Raw genomic sequence first — 21,648 nt, forward strand, 5'->3', positions numbered from 1 at the left:
AAAGGTGAAGAGGTAAATGCTTTCTAGGCATGGGGGTCAACCTCTGTAAAGTAAAAAAAGATGAAATATTGAATTCAGGAAAGAATCTAATAAGCTTGTTTGTTTGGTACATAGAGTAAGCTAAGATTATTGAGTATTTGGAAAGGTAGATGGGAGTAAGATTGTAGGGAGCTTTAAATGTCAGGCTGTTGTGTTTCTATATGCTTTAGGGAGCTATGGAAATTTTTTTGATCAAGGGAATATAACCAGGCCTGTTTTTAAGGAATTTTAATGTAGCATCTTTGTGGAAAAGGTAGATTCTGAAATTGCTAAAACCCATTTGGAGGAGGCTGTTGTAGTAGCAAAGGTGAGATATGGTCAGGTTCTTAACTAGTATAGTGGCTGTGTGAATGGAAAGGAGGCATATATGAGATATATTATGGAAGAATAGTTGGCAAAACTTGGCACCAATTTAGATGGGGGTTGGGGGTGAGGTAGTATTGGGATGACTTTGGGGTATCAAGATCACTCCTTTAGACAAAAATTTTGTGTATGTTATAGGAAATCTATTTTAGTAATTTATCCTTGGAGTATTATAAATAACCTGGAAATACCTATGTTCTGAGCTGCTGAAAGCCAGGCAAAAATACTGAATCCATCATAAGTAGTTACCTTTTACTGTCTTTTTCCTATTCTTCAAGTAAACCTAATAATACGAGATTATGGGATGGGTGGAAATGTTATTATGCTGTCTTCAGTTTGATTTGTACATGACTCTATTTGAAGAAGAAGCCTTTTGTTCAATGACTAACATGTTTTTGAAGTTTAGTTAGGATAGAATGTTTACCACTATAAAATCTCATTTCTCACACTGACATTCTTGGTATTGCTTTGTATTCAGAGAACCAAATAAGCAGTGGAAATATAATTCCTGTAGCATGCTACCAACACTGACTTGCATGGAGAAGGTGGTGTTAAAATATTATTCAGGCTATTTTAAGACCAAAAAAGGTGGCAGACTGGTCACATATCTAAAATGAAGAAATAGTCTTCCCAAGATAATAAGAGAATAAGTAGAAGGGTCGAAGTGTAGTGGCACATGCTTGTAATTAATCTCTGAGGCTGGTGAATTGCTTGAGCTTGGAAATGTTGGGTGGCAGTGGGCTAGGCTTAGTGGATGGCTGAATTAAAACTGGCACCAATATGGCTAACCCCTGGGAGCAAGGGGCCAACAGCTGGTTCTGATTGGAAATGGATTAGGTAAAAAAACTCTTGATCAGGAGTGGAATTGGGCCATGAGTGACCAGGGCATTTCTAGCCTTGGTGAGCTTGAGAAACCCAGGCTCCTTGTGTCCAAAAAAGGCAGGTTGTCAGCACATTAGGTAGATTCTGCTATAGAATCTTAAAATCTCTTAGCATCTCTTATTTCCTTCAAAACCTCCCTTAGGAATCACCATTTACATAAATGGTTTTCTTGATTCATGCTAAGGTACCACCCTCAAGGAGCATGCTCCTCATCCCACTTGGAACAATTTTTCACAAACAGTGATTTTCATTTTCCTAAAGCATAGGTTTGACTATATCATGCTTCTACTCAATAAACTGTAGTGACCTTCTAGCTAGGATCAAATATGAACTCTGCTATCTGGCATGTAATAATGTTCACTCTGGCCTTTTCTTTTCCAGTCTTTTAAAAAAAAACAACAAACTTTTTTTCTATTATGAACTTGACACACAGCAACAAACATGAACATGTATGTGTGAATGCATATGCACACACTTTCTGTATACAGAGAACAGAATATGAGAAAAGATTGTCAAATTGTATATCTCTTATATACAGCATGATTTTTAAAAAGTTTCTTTTATATTTAACATGGCTGTGGCAACTGCCGATTTTTTTGTCTCTGAGCTTCCTTCTTTCCTTTTGTTTTTAAAATGTTTCATTGATGTCATTGCTTGCTCTTTTGCTCTTTCCCCGTTTTCTTTCATCCTTCCCCCTTTCCCAGCCTTCCTCCTCTTCCTACACTCACTATACTCATCCCCAATTCCATAACTCCCCCCACATAAGTCCTTCCCTATAACAAATAGTTATAACCAAAACAGATTCATACAGTTGGCCATCTTTGAACATGTATGTCTCATTCTATATTTCTAAAGCATCAGCTCTACTGAGATGAGAAGGATGCTTTATCACCAGTCTTCTGGGGTTAATTGATCATTGCGTTGATCAGAGTTCTTAAGACTTTCAAAGTTTTTTTTTTTTTTTTTTTTTTTTTTTTTTAGTGAGGCAATTGGGGTTAAGTGACTTGCCTAGGGTCACACAGCTAGTAAGTGTTAAGTGTCTGAGGCCGGATTTGAACTCAGGTACTCCTGACTCCAGGGCCCATACTCTATCCACTGCGCCATCTAGCTGCCCCCAAAGTTGTTTTTCTTTACAATGTTGTAGTTATAGTATAAATTATTCTACCAGTTCTGCTCATTTCCTTCTTCATTAGTTTGTATGAGTCTTCCCAGGTTTATCTGAAACCATCCCTTTTGTCTTTTTTTATGGTACAAGAATGTTTAATTACATTCATATACCATGATTTTCAGGCTCCTCAACTGATGGGCAGTTCTTTACTGTAACAAAGAATGCTGTTGTGAGTATTTGTCCATATAGGCCCTCTTCCTCTTTGATGTATGTGTATATGTACACATACATATAAAACATGTGTGTGTATGTATACATATATATGAAGAACATGTATAATAATAGATATATATTGCTTAAAAACATACACAATTTAGTGACTGACCATCGTTCTGAATGGCTTTCCAGAATGACTGAAATTTAGAATTCCAGGCTTTCTCAGCCCCTCCAATAGTGGTCATTTTACTTTTTTGGTCCTGTTTGTCAGTCTGATGGGAATGAGACAGAACCATAGAGTTGTTTGAATTTGCATTTCTTTTATTTAGTGATTTGGAGCCTTTTTTGATAACTTGGATTCTTCCTTTGACAATTGCCTCTTCATAGCCTTTAATGCTTTATCTATTGGGGCATGGCTTATATATTTGTATCAATATATATTCTTATATTTGTATCAATACCCTATATATCTTGGATATGAGACTGTTATAAGAGAATTTTGCTACAATGATTCTCCCTGCCCCCCCCCTCAGTTATCTGTTTGTCTTTTAATTATAACTGCATTCATTTTGTTTGTATAGAAAATTTTCACTTTTAAGTGGTCCAAATTGTCCATTTTTTTCCCGATAATTCTTTCTTTTCCCCTCCCCACCCTTCTTTTTGGGTCAAGAGCTCTTCCACTATCCATAGGAAGGCATCTCCTTCCTTGTACCTTGTTTTGTTTATGATATAACCTTTTATATCTATATAATCTTTTAAATCTATGTATATTCCTTTGAAGCTTATTGTAACATGAGATGTTGGTTGGAAGAGATTGAATTAATGAATACTGTGTTAGTTACCACGTTCATTTGTTTTGGGGTCTTGGGTACCTAAGCTGATCAACTTTTCTATATTTTAGCTATTATTATTCAGCTGTTTTAATTACTATGTTGTAGTAGTATAATTTGAAATCTGGTTCTGATAGGGTTCCTTTTTTAACTTTTATTTCACAGTTTTCTTTGAAATTCTTCCTCTAGATGAAAGCTTCTTAAATTTTGGGTTGTGACCCCATGTGGGTGGGGGATCAACAAAAAATTTGTCAACAGTAAAAGGTTATACCTATTTTATATACCTGTATACCTAGGGTTGTATAAAAATTCCTCAGGCTAAAAGGGGCTGCAAGTGGAACAGGTTTTAAGAAGCCCTGCTCTAGATAATTTATTGTTATTTTGTCTAGTTCTATAAAGAAACCTTTTTGGTATTTTGATATGGCATCTGAATCTATATATTAATTTAGGGTAGTATTAGAACTTGTATCATATTGGTATGACCCAGACATAAGCAATAATGTCTCTTTGATTATGTCTTCCCTTATCCCTGAAAAAGCATTTTGTAGTTGAATTCATTTGTTTCCTGCCTTTGTCTAAATAACTAAACTCAGGTATTTTGCATATTCTGTAATATTTTAAATGGAATTTGATTTTCCCTTTCTTCCTGCTTGGTTTCATTGGTATTATACAGAATACTTAATGATTTAAATGGATTTTTATTTTTATTCTGCTATTTTGCAGAAGAAACCATAATATCTGCAAAAAGCAATAGTTTCCTTTTTACCTATGCTTATAAAAGTTACTTCAATTACTTTTTCCTGTCAAATTGTTAATAAAACATTTCTAGAACTATATAAAACTAACGGTGATGATGGAAAGACTTGTAACATTTCTCTCTTATAGATAATACTGACTCTTGGTTTTTATCTATATCTATATGTGAGATTTAAAATTAGATATTAGATCATAAATCTCCCCTCTTTAACCTTTCCCTTAATTTATCTCCCAGACTAGTAAATGGAAGAAGCTTCTGCTTTTCTAGTTAGAGCTTTATTGTGTGGTAGTTACCAGGTGATTTTGATTAGAAGGATAGGAAAGTAGAAATACAAAACAAATAGTCTTAAGTCTAAGCTTAGTCTATATTCCGTATAAAACTCACCCAAAGCCCAAGGCCATCTTTGGGGAGAGAGAGACCGAGTCAAGCACGTGCTGCTAACCGCGAGCCGGGCCGCGTCCAACTCCAGTCTGCATCTGTCTGTGTGTCGCTCCAAGTCATCGGACCAGGAGAGCAGGCAAGAGATCCCACTTCCGTTCTCTCCTTGCCTATTAAGCTCGCACCCCAGAAGTGGAGTGCTTAGCAGCTGGGCTGGCGTGCGTAGCTCATGCCATTGGTCTCCTCCCCGAAAGGGTGGTCCTTAAAAAACTGGCGTCTCTCCATTATCGCTAACTGACTGTTAAAACTTTTTACCACGTATATTAGTATGTATCACCACGTGCACAACATAACATATTACTGTATTAGGAAAAATTTAATTGGTTCCTGTAGTTTTTTTTTAAACAATTGACTGTTGTGTTTTGTCGAAAACTTTGTTTACATTTAGTGATATAAATATGATTTTTAGCATGGATCCCATATAAGGATGATTTGCTAATTCATGAAGAATTTCATATTTTTATTGGGGTAATTTCTTGTGCTATTGTCTCATGTTTCTCTCCATTCCAATCTCTGTAAATTTGTTGAAGTGATCTCCTTAAAGTATAGTTCTGACCATATCTTCCCCTACTGGTCAGTAGATTCTAGTAAGTTTTCTGTTTCTTCAGAGTTGCATGCAATTATCTCAGGCATTTAAAGCTCTTTATAAATAATCCCTTCCTATTTTTCCAGAATTCTTTCATAGCTACTTTACAGGTTTGCCATACAGTCTTACTTGTTTCTTCTTGAATATGACATCCTATTTCTCATCTCTGTGCCTTTGACCTGGCTGTCCCCCATGCATAGAATGCTCTGTCTCTTCATATTCCTGGTTTCCTTGAAGTTGGCTTTTTAAATTATTGGACATAAAATGGGTGTTACGTTTTTTAAAAAAAAATTTTAGATTTTTTTTTAGACTCTGAATTTAAAAATATTGATTTTTATTTTTGTAAAGTAGTCTCATTTGTAGTTTTCTTAATACTGAGTTTGCATTTTTTATAATACCTCTTCATAGTGTAAAATCTTTTAAGTATGTGGCAGTAGCTAATATTTTATTCAACATATTTCATCAATATTAATTAGAGATATCAGTCTTTAGTTTTGTTTTGTTTTTCCCTGGTTTAGGTATCAAGACCATATTTGTCTCAAAGGAGGAGTTTGGTAGAATGTCTTTTCCTGTTTTTTGCAAACTATGTGATATCGGAATTAATTGATCTTTGATGTTTGATCCATTTGGTCCTGAGACTTTTTTTTTTCCCTTTGAGAGTTCCTTTATGGCTTCTCCAATTTCTTTTTTTGAGATAGGGCTGTTTAAATACCTCTTGCTTTGTTAATATGGGTATTATATATATTAGTTTCATTTAAGTTATCTGTTTTGTTGGGTTAAAAAGTTTCCAGTAGTTTTTATTGAATTTGTTAGGAATTCTCTTTCATTTTTATTTTGGCAATTTGGTTTTCTTTTTCTTTTCTTTTTTTTTTTTTAAATGGGGCAATGGGGTTAAGTGACTTGCCCAGGTTCACAGCTAGTAAGTGTTAAGTGTCTGAGGCCGGATTTGAACTCGGGTCCTCCTGAATCCAGGGCCGGTGCTTTATCCACTCTGCCACCTAGCCACCCCTTCTTTTCTTTTTTAAATAAAAAAGGTACAGTAGATGTTTAGTGGGGTTTTTCCCCCCATAAAATTAAGTTCCTATTCTTATTGATTGAGTTAATGTTTTAAAAATATTTTGTTTCTCTCTTTTGAGTTTCAGGAAATTTATTTTTGTTTTAAAATTTTTTGTTTTTCTCCTTTGCCTTTTAGAAAATTTATTTTTGCATAGAGTTGGGAGTTGTGTTGTTCTGTGTGTGTGTGTGTGTGTGTGTGTGTGTGTGTGTGTGTGTGTGTTTAAATTGCATGTCTGATTTATTGATCTATTCTTTCTCTCTTTTGTTGATGAAAGTGTTTGGAGATAAAAATTTTCTAAGGACTACTTTCGCTGCATCTCAAACATTTTGGTATGTTGTCTCATTGTTGTCATTTTCTTTGAGGAAATTATTTTTTATCTGATTTGTTTGCCCAACCAATTCTTTAGAAGTAAATTATTTAAACTTGAATTCTTTAAATGCTTTTAAAATTCTTTCTGGATTCTAATTTTTAGTGCTTTATCATCAGTAAAGATGATTATCTTTAATTTTTTTGTCTTTATTTGTTTTATACCCTAACACATGGTTATTTTCTATAAAGATGCCATGCTTAGCTGTGAACTATCTACAACACTTTCATAATTTAGTAATTACCAGAGATCTTTTCATATCTAATTTTTATGAATTTTTATTTAAGTCCTTCCGAATTGTTCATCATGTTATTTTTGTCTGTGTAATTTAATTAGCTTTTCATTTTAAGTACTTACTTTGGCATTTGGCACTTGTTAAAAACTGGTATTTGATTGTCTATGATGCCTTTATTGTTTCTTTCCTAGTATATTCCATTTTGTCCTTTTTTTTTCCTTTTTTAAAAACAACAAAACAGGAAAAAAACCCTTTCCTTTGCCAGGCCTTGTGTGTTTCTTATTTGGCTCCTTCTGTGACTCTTGAAGGGGATGTTTATTTCATCTCTCCTTATTAGAATGTAAGCATTTCATGTTTTGGCCCCTTCCAGTTGCTCAAATATATTTATCTTTCTTTGTTTTTCTCTTGTCTCTTATGTTTGCATTCCAGAGTTTCTACTCAGGTCTCATCTTTTCCTCATTCTATTTTAGGTCCATTTTTCCCCTCTATGAGATTATACCTCATTTTATTGGGCAAGTTAATCTTGGTTGCAGTTTTTTGCCTCTTAGAACATCATAGTAGAATATTGTATGTAGAGTTTTGTGTAGTTGTGGCTGTGGTTTCTTGGTTCTTGAACTCTGACTGATTGTAGTATTTTTTTAACTTGGAGGTCCTTGATTTTGGCTGCAACATTCTTGAGGTTTTTTGGTTTGGGATTTCTTTGATCAGTGGATTTTTTTTTAATCCAAATTATGCTCTCTGATTCTGTTAGTCCTTGGAAGTTTTATTATTTCTTGAAATATGATATCTGATTTTTGTTTAGTTTTGGTCATAGTTTTCAAAGAGCTGGATAATTCTTAAATTCCCCTATTTTCCAGTTCAGTCATTTTTGATGGTATACACTTTATGTGTTCTTCCAGTTTTTCAGTCTTTTGCCTTTTTTCTAATGTTTCTCATTGCCCAGTTAGCCGTTGAGTTTTATTTGCTCCACTGTTGTTTTTTTATTTTTAAAAACTTTGCTACTGGGGGCGGCTAGGTGGCGCAGTGGATAAAGCACCGGCCCTGGATTCAGGAGTACCTGAGTTCAAATTTGGCCTCAGACACTTGACACTTACTAGCTGTGTGACCCTGGGCAAGTCACTTAACCCTTATTGCCCCGTGCAGCCCCCCCCCCCCCAATTAAAGACTTTGCTACATAGTTAAGGCTTTCTTCCTCTGTTCTTGTTTATTTTCCTTCCAAAATATTACTCCACACCTCCTACATTCACTTCTAATATTATCTTTTATTTCTTGCCTTTTTTTTTTCATAGCCATATCCATTTTCTTTTGGTCAAGCCATTTTTTTTTTCATGGCGGCTGTGCTTGTAGGGTTACTCTTACTTTGGGTTAAACCTTCCGACCTCTCTTAACCTATAGAATTTTTTCATTGTAATTATTGTTGCTGTTAAATAGTTCAGTCCTATCTGAATTTTCCTGATCCCATTTGGGATATTTTTTTTTTTTAGCAAAGATATTGAAGTGGTTTGCCATTTCCTTTTCCAGTTCATTTTGCAGATGAGGAAACTGAGAACCAAACAGTGGTAAATGACTTGTTCAGGGTCACACAGCTAGTAAGTACCTTAAGGCCAGATTTGAATTCAGGAAGTAGAGTCTTTCTGACTTCAGGACTTGTACTCTATCCACTGAGCCACCTAGCTGCCCTTGACCCTGTTTACTCATATTTAAAGCCTCAGTTCCTAGACTGGGATTTTGGTGGGGCCGGGTTCAGATCACTCTGACTTTGTATGGGGGTGAGAGGGAGAGGAGGGAGTAGGCCCAGTTCCTGTTCATCTGTTGTCTGGGTGCTGCTATCACTGTTTGCTATTCTTGATGGAATGGCTCAATTCCAGACTCTTAATTCTCTTGAAGGTCCAGTTCAGGTGCTGACTTGGCCCATCTCTTTCTCTCCTTCCATAGTCCCTCATTGGGAGTTGATTCCTGACAAACCTGACAACAAGGTGGATGTTGGAGGTCATATTCGTATCCACCTTCCTGTAACTCTCCCCTTGCCCTGTGTGCCCACATAGGTTATTGGCTGGCCCATCTCTTACCATGGCTCACAGTGATTATAGGAGTGCATAGTTGGGGGCCCTAGATAGCAACCTATAAGGGTTGGCTTTGTCCCCTGTTTCTCTTCTGACTGGTCAAAGCAAGGATGCTGGCTTTAGATTCTTATTTTCTAAGCTTGGGATGCTTTCCAACCTTCCTGGTATCTCTTTTAGAGAGCCCACAGGCTTCATTCCCATCTGTTGGTGTTTAAGCTGGCTTCAAGCCTACCATTCTTCCACTGGTTTCCCTGGTGTGAATCCTTTCTAGCTTCTGCAGGTGTCTGGCAGTTTTCTGGGCAATCACTAGACTAGTTTTCTGTTATTGTTGTTGTTTTTAAAGTTGACCTATCTCATGCCCTTTATTTAGATACTTGCTAGGATGTGGGAAAGCTGAGCTCCTTTGTGATCTTTTACTTTGCCATCTTAGCCTGAGGTTCTGTTTCTATTCTTATTACACATAACTTCCATGCAGACAATAGTCTAGGTTTGCTAGCCTAACTTGTCTTTCTTACACACAGTGCTCCCTTCTTTGTGTCTTTGAACTTGCTGTCTTCTATGGCTGAAATGCTTTCCCTCTTCACCCCTATTCTGAAGTCAGGAATGTTTGACTTCAAGTCTTCAAGTCAGAGGCCTTTTTCAGTCTTCCCAGATGCTAGTGCCTCCCCTCTAAGGTTCCTTGCATCTGCTCTGTATGTATATGTTATCCTCCCCATTTGAATACAATCTCCTTGATGACAGGGATTGGTTTTTTTCTTTTTATTCCCAATGCTTAGTGTATAGTGCTTGGAACCTAGTGTACACTTAAATGCTTTTTGATTGCTGTATATTTTACATACACTAATTTATGTTTGTGTTGTCTCCCTGATAGAATGTAAGCTCCTTGAAGGTAGGGACTATTTCCCCCTCTCTATATCTCTAGGGCATACTATAGTGCCTGGTACATAGTAAGTGCTTAAATGTGCATTCACTGACAGAAGATATATGGGAAGCTGTGGACAAATGTTGAATAGGATGACCAGATTTGGAAAGAGTTTTTAATTTGTATCAGTGGAGGGAATGCCCATGCTGATCAAATTATGATTCTTTCTACATCTTATCCATTTTTGACTGGGTAGGAGGCAATATCTGAAGGAACATGATGGGAGTAGTCTCAAGTACAATGGATTTTATCTTTTGTTATTGACATTTACCTGCATGCTTAGATGATTTATGTTGGATGAAATGGTTGGAATTTCTAATTTCAGTGAAAGTGAGATCTTTTTTTAGACATGGCTTTGTTCTAGATACTTGTTTTCTCCATGCTCTTGTCTGTGCTGTGTTTGTTTTGGGGCATTTCCTAGATGATCATCTGGAAGTTCCCTTTGGCATGGTTTGCAGCAGGTTTGCTTCGAAGAATGTTTACTTTTGTCCATCTGTACTAGCTTGCTTATTTACTTTAGGAATATTCAGTTTATTTTAGCTGTAAACTGCCTCTTAAAGACTGACTGACTTCCATTAATATATGGGAAGAGACAATATTCTCTATAATTACTCTTGTTCTGCCTAGAGAAGACTATGGGGAATGGATAACATGTTTTAATGTCTTTAAGAATGCTGCAAGATTTCTCAAACATAATTGTCAAGTCTTTTCATTTAAAAAGTGTGCTGTCTGATAACAGAAACAAATGGAAATATTAGAATTGTAACAGCAGAAAACTAAATTGGGGGAGATACTGAACTCAATTGATTTTTACTGATTGAGTAGTCTAAGGATTGTTTTCATAGGAAACAACCAAAAATGATTTACCATGACATATACCAATTATGTATTGAATATTGCATATTGAGGATTAGTGTATCATTTTCATGTACAAATAAATGAACAATGGTATTTTGTGATTTTCTTATTGCAGGTTCTACAGCAAAAGTTGAAAGAAGCCGATGATATGCACGCGATGTTACAGCTAGAATGTGAAAAATACAAGTCTGTCCTTGCAGAAACAGTAGGAATTATTTTTAATTCACATTGTTATGTTTTCACATGACTTCCATCATCTAGTAGCTTCTTAATATTTTTTCTTTAATATGTATGTATTATAAAACAGCTAATCTTTTTTTTTTTCCTGTAGGAGGGGATTTTACAGAGGTTACAGCAAAGTGTGGAGCAAGAAGAAAACAAATGGAAGATTAAAGTTGAAGAATCACAGAAGGCTGTTAGACAGGTATTTGCCAAGAAGGACACATAATGCCAGAAAATATTATTTAATATGTCAAGTGATTTGAAGTACTGTAAACTAATGTAACTTGAAACCTATTTAGAGAAAAAGTAAATCTTTTTTTAAAAAAAAGTTAAATGAATATCTGTTTTCTATAAAGGATATCCATACGTGAGTGGATTTCTGATTTCAGTGATGAAGGTGCTTCTTGCATTTATGTAGAGCCCATCTGCTGCTTACCATTCATCTTGGATGTTTCATATATGTGTAATGATTTTTTAAATAAGCACTTTGACATTGAAGAAGGGAGTTAACAGTATAGTAGTATTGTCTTTTATTTATGTGGCATATACTCTATTCTTGTTAGTTTGCCTGTCCCATTCTGTGACAAAATCTGTGATTTTTCTTCAGAGCAATACTCTTAAATTTATTCATTTTGTTGAACATATTAATGGCTACCTTCAAATTTTAGTAATTGAGTACATGGATCATAGACCTGTAGTGGAAGGGAATCTCATTTCATCTAGTGCAACTTCCTGATATAACAGCTGAGGAAACTGAGTCCCAGGGGGTTAAGTGATTTGACCAAGATCAGACAGATTATAAATATCAGAGTTGGAATGTGAGCCCATTGTAACCTAGAAAAGGATTGCACTTACTCCAGGGTCAATGCTCTATAAATTTTTTTATTATTTAATTTTGACATAAAAAAAATTTTTTTTTTTGAGTTTCAAATTCTCTCCCATCCAGCCCCTCCCCCACTCACTGAGAAGGCAAGCAATAGGATATCAATTTTACATGGGAAATCATACAGAACATATTTCCATATTAACCATGGCACCAAAAACAAGAAAAATAAAAAAGTCAGTTCATCAGTCTTCTCTCTGGAGGTGGATAGCATTTTTCATTATGGTTCCTTTCGAATTGTCTTTGTTCATTGTATTGATCAGAGTAACTAAGTCTTATGAGACTGTCCCAGGTTTTTTGCTCCTCATTTCTTACAGTGCAGTGGTATTCTGTCACAATCATATACTACAACTTTTTCAGCCATTTCCCACTTGATAGGCATCCCCTTAATTTCCAATTCTTTGCTACCACAAAAAGCTGCTAAAACTAATTTTGTACATATTGGTCCTTTTCCTTTTTCTTTGCTCTCTTTGGGATATACACTTAGTAGTGGTATCATTGCTAGGTCAAAAGGTATATACAGTTTTATAACTCTTTGGGCATAGTTCCAAATCATTCTCCAAAATGGTTGGATTGGTTCACAACTCCACCAGTTGATTAGTGTGTCTATTTTTCCACATCCCCTCCAGCATTTATCATTTCTGATAGGTGTGAGGTGGTACCTCATAGTTGTTTTAATTGTATTTTTATAATCAGTAGTGATTTAGAAATGCTATGTAATTTTTAATTATATATGTACAGTTAAGAGCATTTTCATCATAATATTGGTAAATGACTGCCTAACTTTAGTTTAGGCTTCATTTTAATATGCAGTTTCACTCATTGTAAACAATTTGTAATGTTGAATTGGTTCTAAACTGTGTATTATAACTGCACAGTTATTGGTTGACTTGGGTATTTATATCAATATATCTTGATCTCTTGTTTGAAATTGCAGATACATTTTTCATTAAGTTCTTTGGAACAAGAGGTAGAGAGATTAAGAGGAGAAAATAAGGAACTCGAAACTGTACGTACAGTTAAGTAAAATAATTTACTATCTCATTACTTGATACACTGGAGTCTCTTATACTGCTAGCCTTAATAAGAATTGTGATTTTTTTAAAAAAGATTTTGTTTTTGGTCTTAATTGTTAAATGATGATATGCCAAGTAGTTTTTGAGAGGGTAATTTTATATTATTAGTATTATAATTTTTCTTGTTGTAGGGGAGCAGTGAAAATATAAACTTTGAAACTAAGTATTTTAAACTTTTCCCCCCCTCTATCTCTAGCTGAGAAGAGAGAGAGAACATTTGGAAAGTGAATTAGAGAAGGCAGAAATAGAACGATCCACTTATGTTACGGAAGTTAGAGAGGTAAATATAATTTGTCTTAATTTTGTTGCCCTTTTGAAATTAATTTTCTGACAAGTGATAAATATTCTGACAAGTAATAAAATTTGGGAAGTTCATGGCTGAGATTCTGTCTAGGTGGATATCCTAATACCTTAGCAGAACAAAAATGGAACATCATAAGGAGATCAATCTTAAACTCTAAACTTCATTTCAGCTGAAAGATCTGTTGACTGAATTGCAGAAAAAACTTGATGATTCATATTCTGAAGCAGTAAGACAGAACGAAGAGCTAGATTTGGTAAGACGTTTCTTCTCCACTGGGTATAAAATAGGCTCTCAAAATACTTGTTCTGGTATGTGGAGAAACCACCCAAACCTTTTCTTTCTGCTAACACCTTTGGCTTTTTTTCCCCCCTAAATTATAATTATTTTTTATTCTGATGGTTCTTAAAATTATCTTCTTTTCTTAGCTCCTAACAATGGCATGTTTGCTTCCAACTCTTTTCATACCTTTTTTATATTTTATAAAGCCTAACTTTTCAGAAACTGTATTTTTTTGTACAAAAGTTATAAATATACAAATAAAGAATTGCTGAATTGCAAAGATATTCATAGGATCAAAGATTTTGAGCTAAAAGGAACTTTTCACTAAATCTTTTAGATGTAGCTAATTGAGAACAATAAATGTGGAGTTTTTGTTGGCATTTTAGCTTGAAAAAAAAAATCCTTTTATAAAGAAATATGCTCCATTCTTTTAGAAAAGAACACAACTGCTTAGCCTATTAGCACATTTTTTCCATAATATCTAGTCCCATCTGGGAGGTGAAGCTGGAGAAAAACTGTACCACCTTTATACTGTCATGGTATCATTGAGAATATAAGTGGTGTATTTGGTACAAATATATCTATATCCTCTATCTATCTATCTATTTATAGACTTGGAGTATTACTAAGTGAGGTTATTCTGGGCCTTCTGCACTGTGAAAATCTGTTGTTGTGTTAGTTAAATTTGATTCTTAAATGGACTTAAAATTTATGATTTGGATTGTCTTCATTTTAATAGTAATGGCAGATGTGGCTGTCTTAATTCTCTTTTTTCTTTTTCTTTTTTTTTTTTTTTGAGGGGTAATAAGGGTTAAGTGACTTGCCCAGGGTCACACAGCTAGTAAGTGTCAAGTGTCTGAGGCCGGATTTGAACTCAGGTCCTCCTGAATCCAGGGCTGGTGCTTTATCCACTGTGCCACCTAGCTGCCCCTTTAATTCTCTATCCTATATTTTTAACAGGCATTTTAGATCTTTCTGACCAGATTTTATTTTTTGGTTTCCTTAAAAAAAACCAAAAACAAATCAACTTCTTTAAACATATAGGCTATGCTTTATTTAGGATTTCTTCATTCAATAGTACTACCATGCCAAAGTAGCACACTTGTCTTCATTTTTATCGTTTTTTTTCCAACCATGCTTTTCTAGTATTGCTACAAAAAGTGTGTGTGCCATTTTCTAGGAACAGTGTATCATCACTAAGCTATGTTATGCCAGCAAACTATTTTCTTCTACCTTCCCTATAGATGAAAGGTTAGTTTATACTGTGGTTTTAAATTGCCATAGTTCTGTCCATCTCTAGCAAAAGATTACAAGGACTGTGTAGTGATCATGACTGCCTATTGCATGGGAGATCATGCTACAGGACTACATAGGGAACTGTCTTACTTTACTATTTTACTCTATATATGTTCAGAAAAAAATTTCTTCCTTTTTTTATAGAACTCTTGAATTCCAACCTTTATTTTTTTCAATTCTGCATTTATATTATAATGATATGATCTAGAATTATATCACTTATTGTGTGTGTGTGTGTGTGTGTGTGTGTGTGTGTGTGTGTATGTATACTCAAAACTGGTAACTTAGGAAGTAAATGGGTACTTAGAAAAATATAGAATATCCATATTAACAAATGGAAAAATAGACTAAATAACCCAATATCATAAAAAGAAATGGAACAAGTTATAAATGAACTTGTAAAATCTTTTAGGGCCAGTTTTATTCACATGTGAATTTTATTAAATCTTAAAAGAGAACTCCAGTACCACATGAGTTTGCATTAATAACAAAAGAAGACATTCTTCCAGCCTCTTTTTTAATTTAACCAATAATTATTAATTTAATATTTTAATTTCCCCAATTACATGTAAAAATGAATTTTAATATTCATTTTTAAAAATTTTGAATTCAAAATTTTCTTCCTTCCTCCCTCCCCTGCCCCCTTATTAAGAAGGTGACCAATTTAATACAGATTGATTAGTCATGTTGTGGAAGAAAACACAGATACCTCAACCCTTGCTGCCTCCCATCCCCCCCCCCCCCCCCCAAAAAAAAAAAAAGTAAAATTTTCTATTCAGCTCTGGTCTTTTCATCCGATATGCTTGAAAGTCATCTGTTTCATTCAATACCCATTCTTTGCCTGAGGGATTATACTTAGTTTTTCTGGGTAGTTGATTCTTGGTTCTAATCATGGCTTCTTTGCCCTTTAGAATATCATATTCTAAGCCCTCTGATCCTTTAATGTAGAGGCTGCTAAATCTTATGTTCTGAATGTGGCTCCACTATATTTGAATTATTTCTTTCTGATGGTTTGCAATATTTTCTTCTTGACCTGGGAGCTCTAGAATTTGGCTTTAATATTCTTGGGCATTTTCATTTTGAGATCTCTTTTAGGAGGTGATAGGTGGATTCTTTCAATTTCTATTTTTCTCTCTGGTTTTTAGAGTATCAGGGCAGTTTTCCTTAATAATTTCTTGAGAGATAGTGTGTAGGCTTTTTTTTTTTTAATCATGGCTTTCAGGTAGTCCATAAATGTTAAATAGATCTCTTGGATCTATTTTCCAGGTTGGGTGTTTTTCTAAAGAAATATATTTTATTCTATTTTTTTTTTTTACTCTTTTGATTTTGTTTTATTGTTTCTTTGATGTCTTCTGGAGTCATTAGCTTCCAGTGCATCAATTCTGATTTTTAAGGAATTCTTTTCTTCAGTGGGCTTTTGTACCTCCTTTTCCATTTGGTCAGTTTCTTTTTTTTAAGGAGTTGCTTTCTTCAGTGCATTTTTGTGCCTCTTTTACCATTTGGCCTAGTTTGTTTTGTGTTCAGTATTTTTTTGTGTGTCTCCTTTACCAAACTCTTGACTCTTTGTTCATGATTTTCTTGTCTCACTGTCATTTCAATAGATTTTTAAAATCTTTTTTGGACTCTTCCAGGAATTCTTTTTTTGGACTGAGACCAAGTCACATTTTTCTTTGTGGCTTTAGATGTACCCATTTTGACTTTGTGTTTTAACTTCTGAATTTGTGTTTTTGATCTTCCCTGTCACCAGAGTAACTATGTAGTCAGTTGTTTGTTTGTTTGTTTGTTTGTTCCTTCCTTCCTTCCTTCCTTCCTTCCTTCCTTCCTTCCTTCCTTCCTTCCTTCCTTCCTTCCTTCCTTCCTTCCTTCCTTCCTTCCTTCCTTCCTTCCTTCCTTCCTTCCTTCCTTCCTTTTATTGTTTGCTTATTTTCCCAGATTTTTTCTTAATTATAACTCTAACTTAAAGTGAGGCTCTGCTCCTGGTGTGGAGGGGTCACTGTCCAAGCACCTTTGGCACTGTCTGAGTAGTAGTGGGACTAACTTTTAAGGTTAATCCAGCTCCACTAATCTAGGATGATTTTATTTATATTTATTATTATGTTCACATGAAGTCTTGGTGTACAATTTTGATTAATGTTGCTTGCACTGAACTGCACTCTATTCTTACCCCAGTTCCATAGACCTTTTCTGCTGACCTAAGATGTCTTGGGCTGGCAAATTGTTTTGCCCCATATTTTTATGGGTTCTGCCACTCCAGAATTCATTTTGAGGCATTATTTAAAGTTATTTGGAAGGGAGTTGGGAAAAGTAGAAATGAGACTCTGTCTTTTCTCTGCCATTTTGGCCCTCTGTGTACTTTAGCAAGTTGTATAACATGAGATCCATTGAATTTTAGTTTTAGTTTATATGATTCTTGATAATAACCTCTATTTTGTCTGCCCTTTTTTTTGAGCTTAAAGCCAAATGACCTGGTAAGCAACATTAATTAAAATACTGCTACCCAGAACATGAATGTTGTCTATACTTATAACTGATAAGTATTCATTGCTATGTCCTCCACTGAAAAATTTCCTTTTATAGGGAAGAGATATGAATGAAGAGGTAGAAACAATGTATTTATAAATTTGAGCACCTTAAACTAGGTTTCAGATCCTACCTTCCAGTGAACTTCCAAAACACCTTTCTCCTATACTTACCTTTGAGGGTCTTAATAACAGAAGATCCACTTGAGCATTTTTCATGCTTGCTTGGAGCTATTGATACAAAACTTGACGGAGAGAGGAAGCATAGCTTAGTAGATGTGTGACAAAGACTTTAAGTTATAAATTGTTAATCTTATGTGGATGGAGGGAATTTCCACACTAGTAGTACCCGATACACAAATGAAATAGAGTGTATGTGTGTGCGTGTGTGTGTGCGCACGCGCGCAAATGTATAATGGGATTAACATGGATTTTTTTATGTTCCCTATTTTTGTGGATTTACTGAGAATAGTAATCAGAGACGAAGGAGAATATTTTTAAGTGAATCACAGGACTCCTCTGTAAGGGATTAAGATATTTTTAAACTTTGTCCAAAACTCATACAGTTTAAGAAGACTGTTTTAAGAAAATAGTGTAATTCAGGCAAGTGTGTATATAATACTACTTTTTATAGTTCTCACCATAATGAAATTTCAAAGAGAATGTGATAAAATAATGGAATTTGGCAAGTTTCCGGGGTCCCACCTGATTGATTTAGTATTATTTGAATTGGGTGAGAGTGAGAAACTAAGTACATACTTAAGGATGATTGGATGGGAACCACACCTGGCTGGCCTTGAGTGATGTTGTTCTCAGAGGTGGTATACTACTGATATCAGCAAGAGGCAAGAGACCACTCTCCACCAATCAGCTTGAAGGACTTCCCCTTTGGGGGAGGGAGAGAGGAACTAGGAAGTGGATGCTTGCTCATGAAAGGACTTCCTTTTTGTGAGGAATAGGCACATGGTGAGAGAGGGAGAACAGGGTCCCCCTTGTCGTTTGGGACATTGTCCTGGTGGCAGAATTTCACATGGGCTGCTAGGAAAGGAAAGGTTTCTGTCTCCCTGGCTGTACCGAATAGATCCAAGCTTCAATAAATCTTTAAAAGCCTAAACTCTCGATGAATTTATCAGTGATTTTAGCCAGCTTCCCCCTGAAGACTGGGGGGAGGGGGGCAGATTAGGACCCACATTTAGATTTTAAACAACACAAGTAATATTTTTCATTTTTTTCAAGATTTTACCTTCTTGGAATGTGTAAATTAGCCCTCTGATTTTTAGTTTAAATATGTTCTTATTGATTAGCATTGTACATTTATTCCATTTTTTATAGTTTTTCTAGTTCAAGTGGTTCTTTAGTAACTAATCATATTAGAGTGTGCATTTTCAAAATCAGTTATTTTAGGTGATAAATAGCTGCTTCATGAATGAATACCTTCTTAAGGCATTTTCCTCATTTTGTTTCTGCATAAGCGATTTTCTACACTTTCTAAATACTTTCATTCCTTTGGCTTTCCTTTCTTGCATTCAGTATTACAGATGGAGCCACCTCTGCTTAGCTTTCCTGTACATCTCTCTGGTGCAGCATATTGAGTAATGCCTTGTTCATAGTAACAGTTAGTGATCACATTCTGTTTGCAGTTATTGAGGCACTGGATTAATATGAGAAGAATACAAATTTCATCATGATCTTGCTTTATCTTCACAGCTGAAAACACAATTAAATGAAACACTTACAAAACTTAAAATGGAACAAAGTGAAAGACGGAAGGTAGCCGTTGACCTGCATAAGGTAACACAGCTCTTTGTTTTGAAGGTTAATTTTGCATTGATATTTAAATCCTAAACAAGTTCAAAGTAAGCTTCTCAGTTTTTAATTTTCATTTGGCTATGCAATTTTAAATCTGTTATATGCTGTGGTTTGCTTTTCAGTGATCTTTCTTAAGAACATTTATTTTGCGATAAATGTCAAAGCAGTTTAATATGTTACTATTTAGGGTACTTAAAAGTTATTCTTTACCAGACCTTTTTTAGGATGCCCAGACTTAATCAAATGTATTCTTTTTTTTTTTTTTACTGTGTATAGGTACTCGTTTGTAAAGCATATTCTGTTTGTTATATACTTCAGGTGTAGAATTAGAAGATATGTATGCAGATTGTGTGTATAGAATTAAATTGCATTTGAGTAATTAGCCTGGCATGTAGAGAAATTTTTTTTTTTTTTTTTTTTTTGGTGAGGCCGGATTTGAACTCCAGGGCTGGTGCTCTATCCACTGTGCCATCTAGCTGCCCCTGAGAAATCTTACTTTTAAGGCCAAGTTTCACTTATCTTGGCTTAACAGTTGCTGTTTTATAAGTACCATTAAGTTTTGAGGTACAGTGGTATTCATGGAATAGATGGTTAATTGCCTTTTATAGTTGAGGATAATATTAAAGATAGCTTTTGCAGGCATTACACTCAAATCATCTCAAGGGTATTGAATGCAAGTTTTTTGTTTTTTTTTTGTTTGTTTGTTTGTTTTTTAGGGGGAAGGGCAATGAGGGTTAAGTGACTTGCCCAGGGTCACAAAGCTAGTAAGTGTCAAGTGTCTGAGGCTGAATTTGAACTCAGGTCCTCCTGAATCTAAGGCCAGTGCTTTATCCACTGTGCCACCTAGCTGCCCCCGCAAGGTTTTTTTTTTAAATGATGTATAAGCTTAAAGGGCATTGTGTTTAAATCTTTTTGATATCTTAAAACAAATTTATAAAGCTTTTCTTTGATACTTTCCTTTTTTCTAAACAAACTTAAGTAAAAATACCTGTGTTTGGTATCTTTCCATCAAAACATCTTGATTCCATTAAGTTGACTTAAGGTTATTGTTGATTTAAGTAAAACTAGTTAATGTTTTTCAGAGAAGGTGTTATTGAAGACAGGAATATTTGTCTAGACTTTAATTTTATGTCAAGCTCTTATTTTGTCAAATATGCTATTTATCCCTTATAATTGCTGACTTGTCTTGTAATTTTTTTTACAGGCTCAGCAATCATTGGATCTTATTCAGTCAAAAATAGTAAAAGCTGCTGGAGACACCAGTATTATTGAAAATAGTAGTGATGTTTCTTCAGAAGTGGTGTGTATTTTCTTTAGGGACTAATTGCATTATAATCTCTATAAATGATGTTCACTTCAAAAACTCAAGTGTAACTGGAAGAAATTCTCTAGAAAAATAATCTGTTACCAACAGTTATGATGAATTCAAATTCACTTTGTTATTAGAAAGTAATCCTGTCTTTTAAACTTTTTGCCCTTGAATTGAAACTATTGTATAATTCCTTCCTATGATATTTTTGTTTCATTTATTAAGATTAATATAGTGCTGCAATTGAGGGTACTGAGAATCTGAAATACAGCACTAACTCAACCCTTGGTCAGCTTGGTGAAGTAGAGGAACCGGAAGTATTAGAGGAGAAAAATGAGATCCATCTGGTAGCCACCATTTGGCCTGTGGTTTGAGTTGCTGAAGATACTTCAACCTTGGTTTGGCTGGGACCTTGCATTAAACAATCTGAAAGGCTGCCCTGGTTCTCTCTCAGAGCCCCTCTGTCCCTCCATCCACTGGCATCCACCTACTAAAGCTCTTACAGTTATAAGTACTGATGGATCAGGGTAGTACTTCCTTTTGGAGATCAAACCTTATTGTTTCTCTATTAGGGTCAGTCAGTCTTTTTTGTGATCAACTATATCTAAATATATCTAATATCTATTCTTCATCACAATATCTCTCCAAATGAAATTGTAATATATCATAATGAAGTCATTTTTAATGTCTTGTTAAATCATTAAAATTGAAAATTTTCTTTTGGATATCTTGCCCTGAAGACATTGACACATCAGCTGTGGTGAAGAACATATAGCAAATTAATGAATAAGAGTTCAGTTTCTTTTTTGAAGGGTCATGTGGTATGTGTAGTGAAAAGAGCACTGGAATAATTATCATTGGGACACCTGTATTCTGATCTTAATTCTGTCACAGAATAACTCTGTGAACATGGGGTAGTAACCCTTGGTTTTAAATTTCCCTTATTTACAAAATGAGGATCTTTGTACTTAATAATCTATTCTTTTCTGACCTAACTTTTGACTCTAAATATATCGAAAGCGTAAGTTCATGTTAAGGCAGTTGGCAATTTTGATTTAAAAGTTGGGTTGCAGTATTAAAAACATAAACAAATATAACTGATAAGACTAGGGAAATAGCAACTATTTACTTTGTAGTTTAAATGGAAAATCTCAAAAGAAGCTCTAATCCATTAATTCAAAGTAATGAACTTGCCAAAGAGTTTTTTAAAATGCCAATTACAGTGTAGTC

The 21,648-nt window shown here is 34.8% G+C and overlaps 1 protein-coding gene across 12 annotated transcripts in view; it reads left to right on the forward strand.

The window, feature by feature from the left end:
• Positions 1-21,648, forward strand: part of KTN1 (kinectin 1) — a 136,389-nt gene that overhangs the window by 110,095 nt on the left and 4,646 nt on the right. For 4 of the 12 annotated variants that reach the window (XM_043983219.1, XM_043983223.1, XM_043983221.1 and 1 more), the window contains 7 exons: positions 10,837-10,926; positions 11,053-11,145; positions 12,764-12,844; positions 13,099-13,182; positions 13,376-13,459; positions 19,008-19,091; positions 20,314-20,409. In XM_043983219.1, coding sequence (XP_043839154.1) covers positions 10,837-10,926; positions 11,053-11,145; positions 12,764-12,844; positions 13,099-13,182; positions 13,376-13,459; positions 19,008-19,091; positions 20,314-20,409 — 612 coding nt within the window. The remainder of the gene's footprint in view (positions 1-10,836; positions 10,927-11,052; positions 11,146-12,763; positions 12,845-13,098; positions 13,183-13,375; positions 13,460-19,007; positions 19,092-20,313; positions 20,410-21,648) is intronic. The other 8 variants (XM_043983224.1, XM_043983227.1, XM_043983229.1 and 5 more) reach the window with 3 other exon arrangements.

Source organism: Dromiciops gliroides, chromosome 2, assembly GCF_019393635.1.
Source record: "Dromiciops gliroides isolate mDroGli1 chromosome 2, mDroGli1.pri, whole genome shotgun sequence".
Classification (NCBI taxonomy): Eukaryota; Metazoa; Chordata; class Mammalia; order Microbiotheria; family Microbiotheriidae; genus Dromiciops; species Dromiciops gliroides.